General features: G+C 37.6%; 1 protein-coding gene across 4 annotated transcripts in view; it reads left to right on the top strand.

Annotated features, from left to right (window-relative positions):
* Positions 1-16,821, top strand: part of LOC150084234 (fragile X messenger ribonucleoprotein 1 homolog B-like) — a 497,644-nt gene that overhangs the window by 343,632 nt on the left and 137,191 nt on the right. For all 4 annotated transcript variants that reach the window (XM_090375957.1, XM_090375959.1, XM_090375958.1 and 1 more), the window contains one exon: positions 3,039-3,119. In XM_090375957.1, coding sequence (XP_090232083.1) covers positions 3,039-3,119 — 81 coding nt within the window. The remainder of the gene's footprint in view (positions 1-3,038; positions 3,120-16,821) is intronic.

Below are 16,821 nucleotides of genomic sequence, written 5' to 3'. Positions count from 1 at the left end.
TTGCACCTGTTGTCTTCACATGTTCATCTGCCTGCCTGCTTACTTGTGACAGAAATACAGTTAGTGAACAGATTTTCATGAAATTTCATATTTAGGTCTTTGCACTTCTATTAATCACAGAAAAAGAAAAAAAATTCAATTAATTTATAATTTGTGGGGGGATTAAATTGGCCTAAAATGTAACACATTACATACATTAATTAACTTGGTTTTTCTTATTAGTGACAAACCACAGTTAATAACCTTTGGGCTAGCTCATATATAATATTCCTTTTGAAATTGTTGCAAGATGGGATGACAGCAACTGTTGATATTGGTTTTTTACATTTTATTCGTGTTATTATTTCATTCTCTGTTATCTGCTGTCTACTTGTCTTGTCAAAACCCATTAGCAATTAAGATTTATCTTGTCACTTTTTCTTTCTGAAATTTGCATGTAATTCTTACCACTAAAGTTTAAAAGTAATGGTTTTCCCTGAAAATAAAAAACTTGATAATGGCAAAATTGTATCTGCCGTTAGACCATACTGCTTACTCGCTGTCCATATACTGAAGCTTGCTTCACTCATATTTATTTTAATACAATTTTCAATTTGATCAGTTATTCATGAAAACACACAGTAATTTATTTATTGGAATAATCTGGTTATACTGATGTGATTATGGAATCTGCAATAAGGCCTCTAAGGTTGGGATTATTCATACCACAAATTTAAACATGTACACCAACCGTTTATAACTGATTTAGTAATAAAATAGAATAAAATAAAATGATACAAAATACTGTAAAATAATATTTATAAAAAATATGATTATTTACAAAAAACTAATTTACAACAAAAATAAAATAAAATAAGTTAAAATGCATTAAAATATAAATTTAAAATCGATAAAAACACTATTAAAGCTTTCGGAGGTATCTGCCTCCTTCCTCAGCAATAATGAATATTTAAGCGACACATCCTTAAGTACCAGGTTCACGGCACACGTGGATGACCAAGCGCATACTCGGTATTCCTTTCACTTGTACCAGAACCGGAAGTGGTCTGGGGACGTGGAAAACTAAAACGTTTATCTCTGGCAAAAACCACCGCCTCAAAAAGGAGGCGAAGCCTAACTCCCCTGTCTCTGTTTATGCTATTGTTGCCAGAGGATCCAATCCACAGACTTTCCAGCCACTTGCAGTCCCAGAATCTATGCGCCTGGTCACCTTTTTGAGGCGGTGGTTTTTGCCAGAGATAAATGTTTTAGTTTTCCACGTCCCCAGACCACTGCTGGTTCTGGTACAAGTGAAAGGAATACCGAGTATGCGCCTGGTCATCCACGTGTGCCGTGAACCTGGTACTTAAGGATGTGTCGCTTAAATATTCATTATTGCTGAGGAAGGAGGCAGACACCTCCGAAAGCTTTAATAGTGTTTTTATCGATTTTAAATTTATATTTTAATGCATTTTAACTTATTTTATTTTATTTTTGTTGTAAATTAGTTTTTTGTAAATAATCATATTTTTTGTAAATATTATTTTACAGTCTTTTTGTATCATTTTATTTTATTCTATTTTATTATTAAATCAGTTATAAAAGGTTGGTGTATATGTTTAAATTTGTGGTGTGATTATGGAAGTTTAAGCTTCAGTCACTTGTTACAGTCTGCCTATTAACTATCCAGTGTGCATGTAAGAAAAAGAAAAAAAAACCTTGTATATTTAGTCTTTAAATGCATGTAAAAAAATTATGGTAGCAGACACTTTGGTATATTTTTTCTGATTGAGGCTGAGTGGTGAAAAACCACTCAATATCTTTAGACAAAAAGCAAGAAATAGTTAAAATGGGGTACTCTAAAATTGTATTCTTAATTTTGGGTATGTTTTATTGATGAAATTAATCTGAAGCTTGACATTTTTTCTAAGGCAATTGCAAGATGAGTGAATAAAAAAGGTGCATTTTTTTATTAACTTTAGATTTTTTTTACTAACTTTCACATTTTTATTTGCCTATCTGGCCATAACCTAAAAGGGGTATTTTGTTTATTACCAATTTATTAAAACAAAACTTGGAATGGTGTGCTGTATTAATAGATTCTCATTTTGGGAAATGAGCACTCTTGTTTCCTAGCATCATGCATGGTTCTTTTAATATCAGGATAATGTGATTTTCATGGATAACAATATAAATAGATAGCTACACTGATATTGTTTTATTATCCAGTGGAACTGAAAAATAGTGGTTAATGGGGTCGGTTCATTTGTCACCACCTTCCCTTTTCTATGACAGAAATTGCTTAGCTCACTTTTCTTTTGTCAAACTCATAGCTGGATTTGTTTTGAATGCCATTGGGAATACAATTTTTCAATTCTGTGCCTGGTACTAAGGTGGTGGGCATGGCACTAAGAACCATGTATTTCCTGTGAACCTCCTGTAAGATCTTCATTCTAATTTTCTTGGCTTGTGTACTAAAATCGCAAATGCCATTTCTTGGATTAGCAAGAAAATCACAATTAAAAAAAGTAACAAAAAAACAATGATCATCATCCAAATGAGTGACAGATTCCTGTATCACTTTATTGTTTAACAATAAAAGTAAGCCATCTTCCTCTCTGCAAGATTAGAATATTCACTATTCAAAATTCGTACCCTTATGAAATCATTATTATGTACAATTGATTCAAAATCTGCAACATAATTTTTGATTTTTTTCACAGTTTGTTTGTACTTACTATTAAGTGTACTTCTAATAATGAATAACTTACTCATCTCCAAAGCATGTCAAGTTCTGTAAAGAAAGTAGACAATGATTGCGATACTAATTGATTTGTAAAATCAAGTACAATTTTTGAGTAAATTGTGCATATTATGGAGATTAAATGTATTATAATCTTTCTTAATTCATCATTACAATTTTGAGAAGGGTCTTCAGAAAATTCATATTTTCAAAAAGCAATCTAAAGTCTTACATGATATATGTATGTATTTATTTTGTTATTTCACCTGATTATTATTTTTTTGTGTGTGTGTAATTATCTTGTTTGTTTTTGTAGGTGCCATTTGTATTTGTGGGAACAGTAGAAAGTATTACTAATGCAAAGATTTTATTGGAATACCATCTAGCTCATTTAAAGGTAAGATTCAATTAATAAAGGACAATCAGTTATCAATGTTAGTGAAGGTGGGGGATGGGTGTGAATGAGATTAAATCACACACATGTTCTGTTTGTCCTCTCCCAATTGAACTAGTCAACTGCAGTCCTATCCAACTTATCATAGATATTCACTTTCATAATTTTACCATTAAATAAACTGCTTGTACTCAGCAGCACAAGCAAATTCAAACCTTTTTTCTGTTTTTGTACACAGTGTAGTAAAATGGCTGGCCATTTTACTTCAACCAGCAGATTGGTTCACCTAGTTTTGCATGGGTTCTTGCAGCAATCTCTGCAAAAAAAAACCACATAGTGTGACATACGCAAGAAAGTGCCAGAAAGCTATGACTTGACTAATGCCCATTCACTGGAAATGGGGAGCAACAGGATCTGAAGCACTTTCAGAGAGAACATCTGCATGTGTTGAGTGTTTGAAGATTACTGTCATTTGCATATTTAACATTCTATCATTCAAACAGAATTGTTCTTTTATATTTAACCTTCTAGCATTCTCTCATTGTTTTCTCATATTTTAATCCATACTAGAATACTAGACACAGACATCGTGGGACACCCCTCTGAATTTGGAAAATCATGACTAAGAATATATTTCAAACCTGCATATCAAATAATAAGCACAATAAAAGATCTAACAGAGTTTGGGGGGGGGGAAAGAAGGTATTACTCATACGTTAGAATCCCAAGTTGAAAATTGGAAATATACTGAAGAAATGGAAGTCCAGCTGTACCACTGATCCCAAGAAATGATCAGGTAGGCATAAAATACTGACTGCTGTTAGCACCTGAAAATCGTATATACTCCAAATGTATCTTCTACTATAGTAGAAGGTCTTCCTTCCATGATGCAGTGAGGCTGCCATTTTAGCCAAAAGTCGTTCAGCACACATTTTCTTTAGCATTAGTAGAGGCATATGATGCAAGAAAGCAAGCTTATACAGAATCAGTCAAAAAAAAAAAAAAAATTCCCATTTCACCCATCCTTTCGTTCCAGATGTTTGTCTAGTTCTGCCTTGAATTTATTTAGGCTATTGAATTCTACAACAGATGGAAGTTTGTTCCAACAATCAACCACCTGCTGGCTAAAGGAAAATTTCCACACATCTATTCGACAACTGTCAGTCCTCAATTTCAGTTGATGCCCCCTAAGTTTTCAATCTGAAAAAGAGGAAGAATCCCATCAGCATTAAGCCTACTAAATCCATTCAAGGCCTTATACACCTCAATCAGATCTCCTCACAGGTGCCTTAGTCTCCATAGGCCGTAATTTGCAGAACTTAAGCCTCTCTTCATAAGAGCACTCCTTTGTTCCCCCCACCAGTCTTGTTGCCCTACTCTGTACTCATTCTAGCAACTACATCCTTCCTAAAATGTGTACAGGTCATCCCAGACCTGTACACAGTACTCATGGTGTGGCCTGACCATTGCCTTATACAAGGGGGATAATCACCTTATCCCTGCTCGCAAAATTCCTGTATATCATTGACAAGACCCATGGCTTACTCTGGCAGCCTGTCTCCACTGCTCAAAAAACTTCATATCTGCCTGAACAATTGCCCCCGGGTCTCTTTCATTCTCCACTACCCTGAGTGTAACGCCACCCAGTTGGTACATTTCTCTGGGATTACTGCAACCCATATACAGTACATTGCATTTGTCAATGTTAAACATCAGTTGTCACTGCTCAGTCCATCTACCCAACTTTTCCAGATCCTTTGCAGCAGCATACTGTCGTTACTGTTATTAACAATCCTTCCAACCTTTGTGTCTTCTCCAAACATTGACATTAAGCTTGATATACCTTCATCATTATCGTTGATAAATATACAAAACAACAATGGCCCCAACACTGAACCCTGGGGGACACCACTAATAACATTAGTCCATAAAGAGCAGTATCCATTGATTACCACTCTCTGTCTGCTCCCACTCAACCATCCTTTTATCCATTGTAGCAACTTAACTTACTGTTAATGCCATACTTTGTACAAACATCCTAGAGAAGGTACTAGGGGCAAGAATATTCTTGACCTCATCATTACTAACGATTCAGATGAGGTCACAGGGCTTAAAGTACAGAAACAATGTCAGGAAGTGATCATGCAATAGTCAACTGGAAGATAAAGAAAGATGTTGCAGTAGTTAAAGGTAAAGGCATGGATTTTAACTTCAGAAGAGGGGACGTTGACATTTTAAGGTGCTATTTGGCATCAGTGAACTGTGTGATTTGGCGAGAGATGGTGAATACATTTGAATTATGGAATACTTTTAAAGCAAAAATCACAGAAGCCATGAATGCATACATACCTTTAACAAAATATTGCAGGAGGAGGAGACCAAAATAGATGACTGCATAGCTGGCTGGTCAAATAGAGCAGAAAAAGCTAGCAGGGCACAGTTACAGAGCAGTGAAAAGTTCTGAAGCCTACAACAGGTACAAATTGATCTATAATAGTACCACAAATAAGGTCAGGGAGGCCAAGGCTGTGTATAAGAAGGCATTGGCTAAGAGAGCAAAAGCATAGGGACAAAGAATTTTTCATGTTTGCAAATACAAAGAAGAAAAAAGCGAATCAGGTTGGACCCTTGTGCACTGGGTCCAACAATGGGCCCAGTGCACAAGACAACCCAGCTAAAGTTGTGGATGAATTGAACTTTGCAACTGTCTTTACTGATGAAAGACCCTTCATACTGAGAAGAGTCTGTGCAAGTGAGGTTGAGCCATATGAAATTAGTGGTGTTATTATTACAGGTGATTGTTTATTAGAAAAGCTTTTGAGCATAAAGGCAAGCAAGTCTCCTGGAGTTTATGGCATATACCCTATAGTTTTGAAGGAAAGTGCAAAGGAGTGTATTGAACCATTGAGGTTAATTGTGAGGGCATCTTTGGACTCTGGGAGATTCCTGTGGATTGGAGAAGTGTTGGTGTATTGCCAATACATAAAAGTGGTTCTAAAAGTGAAGTTAGTCTGACTTTACTGATAGGAAAAATCTTAGAAGCAATGGGTAAGAGTGCAATCCATTTAGATAGATATGGCATTCTGAAGGATACACAACAGGGTGTTTTGTTAAGGGAAAAATCACGTCTAACTAACTTAGTGGACTATTTTGACGCAGTTACATTAGCTGGATTTAGCGAACAATTTTGGCATAGTTTATTTGGATTTTAGCAAAGCATTTGAGTCATTCCCTCATGAGTAAACTGTAAGAAGCTTGAACAGGTTGGGATTACTGGTAAGATTCTAAGATAGATTGCTAGGCAGCTGCATGGCAGAAAGCAGAGGGTTGTGATTAATGGATATTCTTCAGCTTGGTGTAACATCAAGCATGGGTTCCCCCAAGGATCGGTTCTTGTACCACTGTTGTTTCTCATTTTCATAAATGACATTGATTGAAGGGATAGGAGGATGTCAAAATTTACAGATGATGTTAAGATTGGCAGAGTCGTTAATGATCAGTGCCAAGCAGTGCTCCTTCAGGATGACTTGAACAGGCTTCAGGAATGGTCAAAAAAGTGGGAGATAAGTTTTAATGTAGCAAAATGCTGGATCTTACATTTATGGAAAAGCAACCCCCAATTAAATTTATGCTTGGTGGATGTTGAATTAAACACAGTGGAGGAGTAAAGAGATCTGGGAGTTACAATAAAGGCAGATATGAAGTTTTCTGAACAGGCAGCCAAGAAGGCCCATGGTGAATACCTTCCTATCAATGATTTATCGAACACTGTCCTGTCGAGATAGTTTGGCCATAATTCCACTGTATAAGGCATTTTTAAGACAACATTTGGAATGTCTTGTTCTAGTATGGAGACCTCATCTGAAACTGAGTTTTTTGAAAGGGTCCAAAGGGCAACTTGAATGGCAAAATTGGCACAAGGACCACCATATGAGGAAAGAATCCGATTATGTTGGCTACAGAACTTGGCAACCAGACACTGAGAGGTGACCTGATTGGGGTTTATTAGGCTCTGAGAAATTTTGAGATGAGTTGGAAAAAATTATTAATGAAGGCGGCTATTCAGTGCAGCAAATTTTTAACATTGACAAGACTGCCCTGTATTGGAAAAAAATGCCAGATCAAACATACAATGTTTCAAAGGTTTCAAGGCTCTAAAAGATAGGGGCCATGCTCTTGCTTGGGGCTAATGCAGCGGGAAATTACAGATTAAAACCACTGCTTGCCTACCATTCTGCAAATCTTCGTGCACTTCTGATCGAACCAGAATGCATGGATAACAATATCACTCTTTGGGGATTGGTTTAAATGCTGCTTCATTCCCAAGGTAAAAAATATTGTAAAAACAACGGCGTTCCTTTCAGGATTTTGCTTCTGTTAGATAATGCTCCTGGACATCCTACGCATCTACATGATTTCAATTTGAATGTTGAGAGTCGTATTTCTACTGCCAAACACAATTTCACTCATCCAACCTATGGATCAGAACTATATTTCGAATTTAAAAGCATAATATTTATGCACAACATTTGTTCAGGCATTATCTGCAGTAGACAGAAAAATTTCATGTTATGAGACTTGGAAATCTTACAATATTTACCACACCATCTTAAACATTAATAGGGCTTCAGTAGAAATTACTAAAAGTTGTTTAAATGGCGTGTAGAATAAAATATGCCCATGGCATGTAAAACGCTTCAAAGGGTTTGAAAAAGATGAATCAAACGAAGAGGTTACAGATAATATTGTAAAGGTTGATGCCAAAGACGTGGAGGAGTTAATAGAGGAAGAGGAGGAATTATCTAACAAAGAACTTACTGAATTGCAGGCAACAATAGTGCAAGAATTAAATGCTGATGAAGCTCCAGATGAACCAAATGAGGAGCCGAGGGAGACGCTTCCTCACCAGAGAGATGGCAATGGCATTTTGTGAAATTGCATTGGCAGTGGCACGGTTTGAGAAGATGGATCCTGGCAACGAATAATGATATGCTTGCTTGTTACAAAGAAATCTATGATGAAAAGAAAAAAAAGATGAGCCGCCAACCCCTTCTAAATCTCCACAGCCCCAACATCCACCGTGGCATACTTATCGGCTGAATACGTTGATTCTGGCAACAGTGCTCGAGAGGTAAAACTTACTGACATATTATGCCTATCTCCTCTTTTTTTGTAATTTTTCCTGCGCATTAGATAAAAAATTGAATAAATACAATAAATAATTCTGTTTTCTTGTTCGTCGAACATTTCTTTTTTTGATTCATTCAATTCACTATCCACAAGCATGGGGGAAATTACAACTTAAGTAGAGTTCCACGGAACACAACCTTTACGTAAGTCGGAGAGTTGCTGTAACTGCATCTTGTGGGAAAAGCACTTTCTGCCATGGTGGATATCTTTGTGTCATGCATTTCCTGAGTGTACCTGTAGTATTTCCTGAGTTAACTTGTAGTTAGCTGCCGCGAAGAATTTTCTATTACATACGCCAACTACGAGATAATTCGCAAGATTTTTTCCACAACAGTAAGCTTTTTTTACGAGTTTTGGTGATGAATATATACAGTAGACTCACGATTTTCCGAGATAGATGGTAAAAAACAAATCCCGGTTAATCCAAAAAATACAAAAGTCCCCAACATACATAAGAGATACGTTCCAGGACTTCTTACTTTGTTGAGTTTTATAACTCAGGAATGACTTAACATATTGCTACTATATTGTTATTGACAAATCTGAATTCTGCGCGATACTTGTTAATGTTTGGCCATTTTCATACATCCTTATTAGTTTAATTTTCTGATCGAAATCGATGGCTTTCCTTTTGTTGGTAGATTTACTAGTAATGCTTTCACTTATTCTCTTAGTCGGCACCATGATAACGGTCAAAATTTCATTTTGACCGAAAGAACTTCAACAGGGTTAAGGGGGAAACACTATTTATCACCTCACGTGAACTCATATTTTACTAAATCACATTTCTGGAGGTCACGGCCATTAAACAATTTGCACCTTCCGGGTTACTGGGCTTTTCTGTTTGTGCATCTAATTATAAATGGGTAGTAAACGTGATCTTATTGCATTTGCGATAATACCGATAGCTGGAATTATATGGGTTTTTACGTTATTATGGTGAAATGTGTCCCCTTCACTGAAATCTTCAGTCATATATATATATAAAAAAAGCCATAAATAAATTGTAAGAATCTTCTTTTTCCTATTTTTTTTGCTTGTTACTCCATGTCTCACTTGTGCAATTTGTGCGTTCCGTGATCGTCGTTATCGATTGCTTATTTTATTTCTTTATTATTTTTGTTTGTTTTAAATTTTACAATCCTAAAAAAAAAATTTGCATAAAACTGTAGTCGGAGACTTACTGTATCTAAAAATGTTCAGCAACCTACGTAAAAAAATATGGCGATAGAGATAAAACGAAAAAACTTACAACGCACTACTTGTGTGTCCAATAAGATGCTTCCCTTTATTTTTTGTGATGTCGATTTTAAGTCTAATAGCTTCCATTTTTTTTTTACGATGTTGCATATCGTTTGGTCACCAACATTATAATGGTTCATTAGAGATTTGAAAGTTTTTAATCTTTTGAAAAATTTCTCAAGTTTTTGTTTAAATGAAAAATGCAACTCATTTGCATTTACCCATCATTTTCGCAATTTCTAAAAAAAAAAAAAAAAATTACTATAAAAAAAATTCTGACATCCCTGGCATAAACAAAATTTGCCCTTTTGCACTGCAGCGGAAGGCGCCTCCGTAGCCAGGTGGGCAGGAGCAGCAGTGTGTAGTACACGCTTCTTGATTAGAGTGGGGTTCAAGCCCGTGACCACCAAATATGAAGGGTGTGCAAAGGTCGGGGAATGACCACCTGATATCCCCGGAGCAATATGGTCTTAGTTGCTAATGCTCCTAAAACCAAATAACAACAACAACAGCTGCAACAGAACACAACACTGGACGCGACGCACTAAAACTAAACATTTGGTCTCTTTTTTCCTTTTTTTTTTTTTTTTTTTTTTTCGCGCTGTGTGTGAAGACAGCGGGGATTTCAAGATAATAGGTACACTAATCTCCCAGTGACGACTTATAATGTCGCTTGCCACTTATTTACAACTCTCAAAATATCTGTTCTGTTTATACCTATTCTAGATATTACTTGAAATTTTTGATTTCTGGTTGATTTATTTATTTTTTTTTATTTGGAGTCTTGAAGTGCCCCGGTTAATCAAGAGTCTGCTGTATTATAATTTTGGTTTTGAATAATTTAACATGCCTAACTCAAATTGGCATCGGAGACCCGTTTGCCCAATTGAGCCTTGGCAGTCAAGCATTCAACTTGTTAATAAACTACAGGTAATCCTTGTATAGCACGGTTGTTAGGTTCCTGTAAAATGTTGTGTTGTGGGAAACCGTGTTATACAGGATTAAGAAAAAGTACAAAAAGGAGGTTATGTTCCAAAAGCTAACAAAAATACAATATTTCGTACAAAATGTTAACGAAGCTAACAAAAATATGCTATTCTATATTTCGTGAATCTTCTGCTCTCTTTAAAAAATCAGTAATCTGGGTTTGTTTGCTTTTGCTTGATAAATCTTTGTGAATTTCATTGTATGGAGCTAAGCATTTTTGCAGCTCTCTTTTGAACTATGTGCTCCTTTATTTAAGAAACAGCATTCAGAAAAAAGGATTCTAATTGCTCGGCTAACTTTATGCCTTCCCCAATCCTTTTTAGTGTAAAATTTGGAAGTTTAGAATTTTTATCTGCGCTATCGTCATCTAAATTAATTTTATTTTACTTCCAATGCCATTTGCATTTAATCCACTACACCGGCTCCTTTTTCTACCAGTAATTCTTGAAGATCTTCAGTAATCATATCTTTTTTTATATTTTTAGGAGCATCGGCAACTAAGGCCCTGTTACTCTGTGTATATTGTCTATAAATTGCATGGTGTCCTGAGGTCGATTTTCTGTTTTGCTGGACAAAAATTCCTCCCTTCATCGACAGGATTCGAACTAATTTATTTTCCAGCCAGTGTAGAGAGGAGGGCAATTATATCAACTGTGCTACCCACAAGAGCCTCAGTAGTCATATCATCAAAACCTTCCTCTCCTACCGACGTAACAATTTCTGCTATCGCACCGATTCCATTTTCCGCCTGTTCGATCATATTTCCTGAATGAACCAACTCCGATCATACATTTTTACACACGCCTTTAACGTTGACGATTTTACTTCTTTCAGTGATAAAGCTGTGATTCTGATACAGTCCACAATTGAGAAATGTTTCCATGCCTCCATTACTTCAATACATTCAGAATCAATTTTTTCCAAAATCCATTGTAACAAATTTTCTGGTGGAATGAGTTTTAAAGGTGGATATAATGCCTTGATCTAACAGCTGAATGAAAGACGTTGTATTAACCCAGTACAACTGTGGTGGTAGGAACATAACTTCAATGTTTAGATGACTTAAATCTTTGGGATGGCCTGATGTGCTATCCAATAGTAATAAAACTTTGAAATCTTGATAGCGCAGAACGTAACACTGGAATTTCCCAACAAAATAAAATACGGGGATTTCTCAATTGTTTTTTTGACTAGCAAGTCAACAGCAGGAATTCAAAAAGAGTGGAGACTTCGAAATATTACACCCATCATAATAGCAGGGTTTTCCCAACACAAAAGCTCAGAAATACCCTGTTGTGCTAGGTTTACCAAAATTCTCTAACTGTGTTATATAAGTACAGTGTTTTGTGAAGATTGCAATTTATCAATCATGTTAGAGCGAAACCATGTTGTAGAAATACCGTGTTATACGTGGGTTGCTTGTATATTATTAATATCTGCATGTGGTATTATATTTATTAATAATCTTGTACTGATAATTTATAATCATCTATGGCATCTTTTTTCTTTGCCACTAAGGTAACCAACTCTTCTGTTATCCAATTTGGTCTGTACCTGGAGGAGCCTCCGTAGCCAGGTGGGCAGGAGCGGCAGTGCATAGCACACGCTTCTTGATTAGACCGGGGTTCGAGCCTGTGACCACCAAATACGGAGGATGCGGAAAGGTCAGAGGAATGATCACTGCATATCCTCGGAGCAATATGGCCTTAGTTGTTAATGCTCCTAAAAACCAAATAACAACAACATAACTGTACATGGAACAATACTACTTTTTTTTTTTTTTTTTTCTCCCCATTATTAAAAAGCTTAGCACTTTGTCCAGAATATCTTTCTTAAACATTCTCAGTTTAGCATTTGTATTAGCATATACCACGTGTGGCTATTAAATAAGAAGACTGATCATGCCGCCACTACACACCAGGTGCGACCTGTGAAACAAAGGCACGTCAGTTGACCTTGAACCTTTCCCTAGTTGTCTTCTAATTCATGTTCCACGCTCATTCAATTTGCAGTGAGACAGGTATTCATTACCTTGTGTTTTTGCAGTTTTCCAGAAAGATGACCGACAAAAGAATCAAACAATGAATCAACCTCAAATTTTTAACAAAACTAAAAACAAACTGAAAGTTGTGTTGTTACTATTTTTTTAGGGAAGATACTGAAGAGCTTGCATATTTGAATGGCATAAAAGATTTTTAGAAGGAGGAGAGAATGTTGAAGAACCATGCCATTCTGATATCCATGAAAACTGATAAAAATGTGGATATAAGGACATTGATTAGAAGTAATTGTTGTTTAAGCATTAGAATGGTTGCATCAGATCTCATTATGGACAAAAAAACAGACAATTTTAACTGAAAATTTAAGCATAAGAAAAGTGTGCTGAAATGGTGCCAAAAATTTTGATTGAAGTTCAAAGAATGAGAAGATGCCGAGTTTGTGAAGATGTTTTGAAAAAAAAATTGAAGAAGATCCAGACTTTCTGAGTACTGTAATTACTTGCAATGAAAGCTGGCTGTTCCAGTACAACCCAGAAACTAAAAGACAGCCTATGCAATGGGAGGCAAAACAATCCCTCAGACCAAAAAATAGCAAGTATGTCAAAATCAAAAATGAAAACTACATGCATCTTGTGTTTCTTATATATTAATGGAATTATTATGGCTGAATACATCCGGCTAAATCAGACATGAGTCATTGAAGTTCTGACTAGGCTTCTTGAAAAATTTTGAATTTCGGAAGGATGGTTGGATGCTCCATCAAGACCATGCTTGCACACTTTCTTTGATCAACTGGTATTTTTGCACTAGCTTCTGATTGTATTATTCTAGCCACCTATGGTCGTGTCTGTGAGTGTACTCCATCTGGGTCATCACCTTTCATCCTTTGGTGATGTGCTGGATCGTTTCTGGGATCAGTTGGCATCGTCAACATGTGTTATCTGTCAATATGGGGTTCTCAGTGTTGATTACCTGGTCTTGGATGGTGAGCATGAATCCTTTGGTCTCTTAGGGAAGAGCTTTCTGTTTGTGAACCATGTGTTGGAAGCCATCTTGTCTGTGTAGTCTTGATGGAGATCATTGGAGTGCCTACCATAGAGTGCCTTCTTTGCCCATCTTTCTGTTTTTGTCTTCTGTCTGTCTGAGTATGGTCTAATTGTTAAGATTGAGTGTTGTGTGCTGTTTGTCTATCTTTCTTATGGCTTGTTACATTGGTGCTCTCTGTTTTTCTGCAAGTAATCCCACAGCTTCTTAATCTCCTCTTGTTCAGTGAGGGCAGTCAATCCTCTCCTTCCTTTCTGGGATATGATCAGTCTCTCATTGGCTGACTTTGGGTGGTGATGGTTGCTCTTCATCATCATCGTGCTCGATCTTATAATCTCCTCCAGCTCAGTGTTGGCCCAACCTGTGATTCTGAAGGAGTACGTTAGTACGGGGACTTTTAGTGTTCATGGCTGTGACCATGTTCCCACCATTCAACATTGATTTTAGTAGGCTTCTCTACCTCTGATAGTCACAGCCATAAATGCTTAAGTCAGGCAAGCCTTGATCTCCTTGTGTTCCAGCTGGTGAGCCCTCATCATCTCCATATATTTGTATGTCTCTCCTTCTGTCATGGCTCCATTCTCTTCATCAGTCTTAGCTTTTTGTTTCAGCTGACTGGATGTCCTTGATTCAATCCACGGGTCTTGCTTTTGTCTAGGCAAAATTGCATCCTGATGCCAGTACTGAACTCTTCTGCAATCTGGAATAGCTGCTGGAGTTGATTCTTGGTTGCCGCATAGAATTTGATGTCATCCATGCACATCAGGTAAGAGAGAGGGTGTATAGGTTCTTCCTCCGTTCTTTTTTGGGTATATCCATACTCGTTATTGAGCTTGGTAAACAATAAGTGGGTTTAGGGCTAGACTGAACTACAGTGGACTCAGGGCATCTCCTTGGAAGATTCAGTCTGGTCATGATGTTCCCGAACTTGATGGTGGTCCTCCATTTTTGCCATGGTTGCTCCTAGGATTTTTTTTTTTTTTTTTTTTTTTGATTTGGTAGTTGGCGCATCGGCTTCTGTGGCCATATTGCACCTTCCAAGGTTTTTGCAGTACTTTGATCCAAGCCCGAGGCGGGAATCGAACCCGCGACCTTTGGGTTGCCGGGCAGGTACTTTACCCAATCGGCTAGCCCGGTCGGCTTGCTTCTAGGAAGACCCACATTGACTTTGTAGATCTTCAGTGTCTCTTTCAGCCAGGTATATGGCATGGAATCGAAGGTTTTGTGTGGCGGCCTTAGTGTCCGGACACGTTTTATCACGCTCCTGATTTTTGGTGGAATTTAGTAGTTTAAAATGTGTATCCAGTTCAAAAAAGTGTTCAAGCTAAAAGAACATAATTGTAAGATTCCCTAGGTGAGACTATTTTTATATTCTACTGGGAATTTAGTAAACTACCAGCATTTTTATCTGTGTCCTTTGTTGCCAGACCTACAGTGGTCACCATGTGGCTGGTGGCAGGGCCATAGAGAGGCAATGATATAAAGCAGTGGCCATGTCGATAGTTTGCACTTGACTGTGGAGGGTCCCTAAACAGTGTTAAAACCGGGCGGGAAGTCTGCTCCACCAAACTGTGCTGATAGCTGCTGAACATGTAGTGAATTATGTTTATCTTACACCTGAAGCAATGAATTCAGTTACTCCCCCCCCCCTTCTTGCCATAAACTTTGCCTGGCTGACTGTGAACGCCTTACCTATGCATCCTGAGGAATTACTGATGACACCATTGTCGCCAGGGCCCATGAAAGCCCCTCTAGGAAGTGATCCTGCTCTTCTGGGAGCATTTTCACACTAGGCAATTTCCCCTTCCCCCTTAGTGACTGAGGAGATAGCCTAAAACTTCAATAACCATCTGTGTGCCCCCAAATTCAACCACGGATTTGTGGAGGGCATCATCTGACAGAATTTTCAATGCCCTACCAACATACGCCCAATTATCCGGAATTCACAAAATGGAAGGGAAAATAGAAAAAATTATGGAACCTTTGATGCAGTCACAAAGTGATGACCTCGACATTATATAATTGACGAGACAGAAGAGATGGAGGACACCCGACCCCACAACATCTCAAAGTGAAACAAACAACAGGAACCACCCTTGAACTGCACTCTTCCAGAGGGCTCTGTCTATGAGAAAACACTCATTTTAAAAACAGCCCTTGAAAATTTATTCAAAGAGAACCCTAACAGGGTCTCAACCAGACTGAGATCTTAAATTATTACAATATTTCACAAAATGGAGCCAATTCTCCATGATACATGCTTAGAAAGTGAGAGAATGGCCACACGGCTACAAACCTATATGGAATGTTGCGCAAGACAAATGCCACAGTGCGCCCCGACATATTCAGAAACACTGAGGATCCCAACAGCAACAGAAACACATAGGCAACAACAACGCACCAGAAGAGGAAGCTCCTACCAATACCAAACCTAGTGATACTCAGACCGAAAAAAACAGGAAAAATTTCCACAAGCGAAGACCTCAAAGCAAAAGTAATAAATAACATGAAGGAGGATCTCAAGCTAACACGAATAAAATGGATGAGAAAGATGAGAGACGTAGAACTGGTAATAGAGGCAGAGACCAGACAAGAAATCCAGAGCATTGTTGAAAACCCCAAGATTGATGCCCTTGGATTAACGGCCCAGCCGCCCAAAAGGAAGGGACTGAACATGTTAATTTATGACGTTAGCCCAGAAATCATGGCCACCCAGTTAGCCGAAGAACTTTACCACAGAAACCTCCAACGTGAAATCCTGGACAAGGAGCTGCAAGAAGTGATAGCACCAAAGTACCACATAAAGGCGACGGGAGGTATAAAAAAACAGTTGGAGTGTGGAACTTATCCTTGAGGCGTGGCAAGTCCTAAAGGACCGGACAAGGGTCTACATAGAATGGGGTGGCTATCGTTTTTGAGAGTAGGTGACAGTACCGAAATGCTTTAGATGCTGTAAGTTTGGCCACTCCAGCCATGTCTATTCCCAACATGCAGACATTGCACTGAAAAGGGCTACGCATATAAAGACTGCCCACACAACGACAAGGAAGCCGCATGCACAAATTGTAAAACAATGAAACTCGAATATACACACTCAATCAGGGATCCTAACTGCCCAATCTATATAAAAGCCAAGAGCACCTACCAGAACAGAATCGATTATGGGTACAAAAATTAAGAAATATAACACAACCATGATCAAAATAATACAAACAAATGCCCAGCGAGCAAAAGCGGTGGCT

Source organism: Mastigoproctus giganteus, chromosome 6 (genome assembly GCF_048544385.1).
Source record: "Mastigoproctus giganteus isolate SK-2022 chromosome 6, ASM4854438v1, whole genome shotgun sequence".
In the NCBI taxonomy this organism is placed as follows: domain Eukaryota; kingdom Metazoa; phylum Arthropoda; class Arachnida; order Uropygi; family Thelyphonidae; genus Mastigoproctus; species Mastigoproctus giganteus.
Note: the sequence above shows the minus strand (reverse complement) of the source record. Positions and strands in the feature narration are given on the sequence as shown.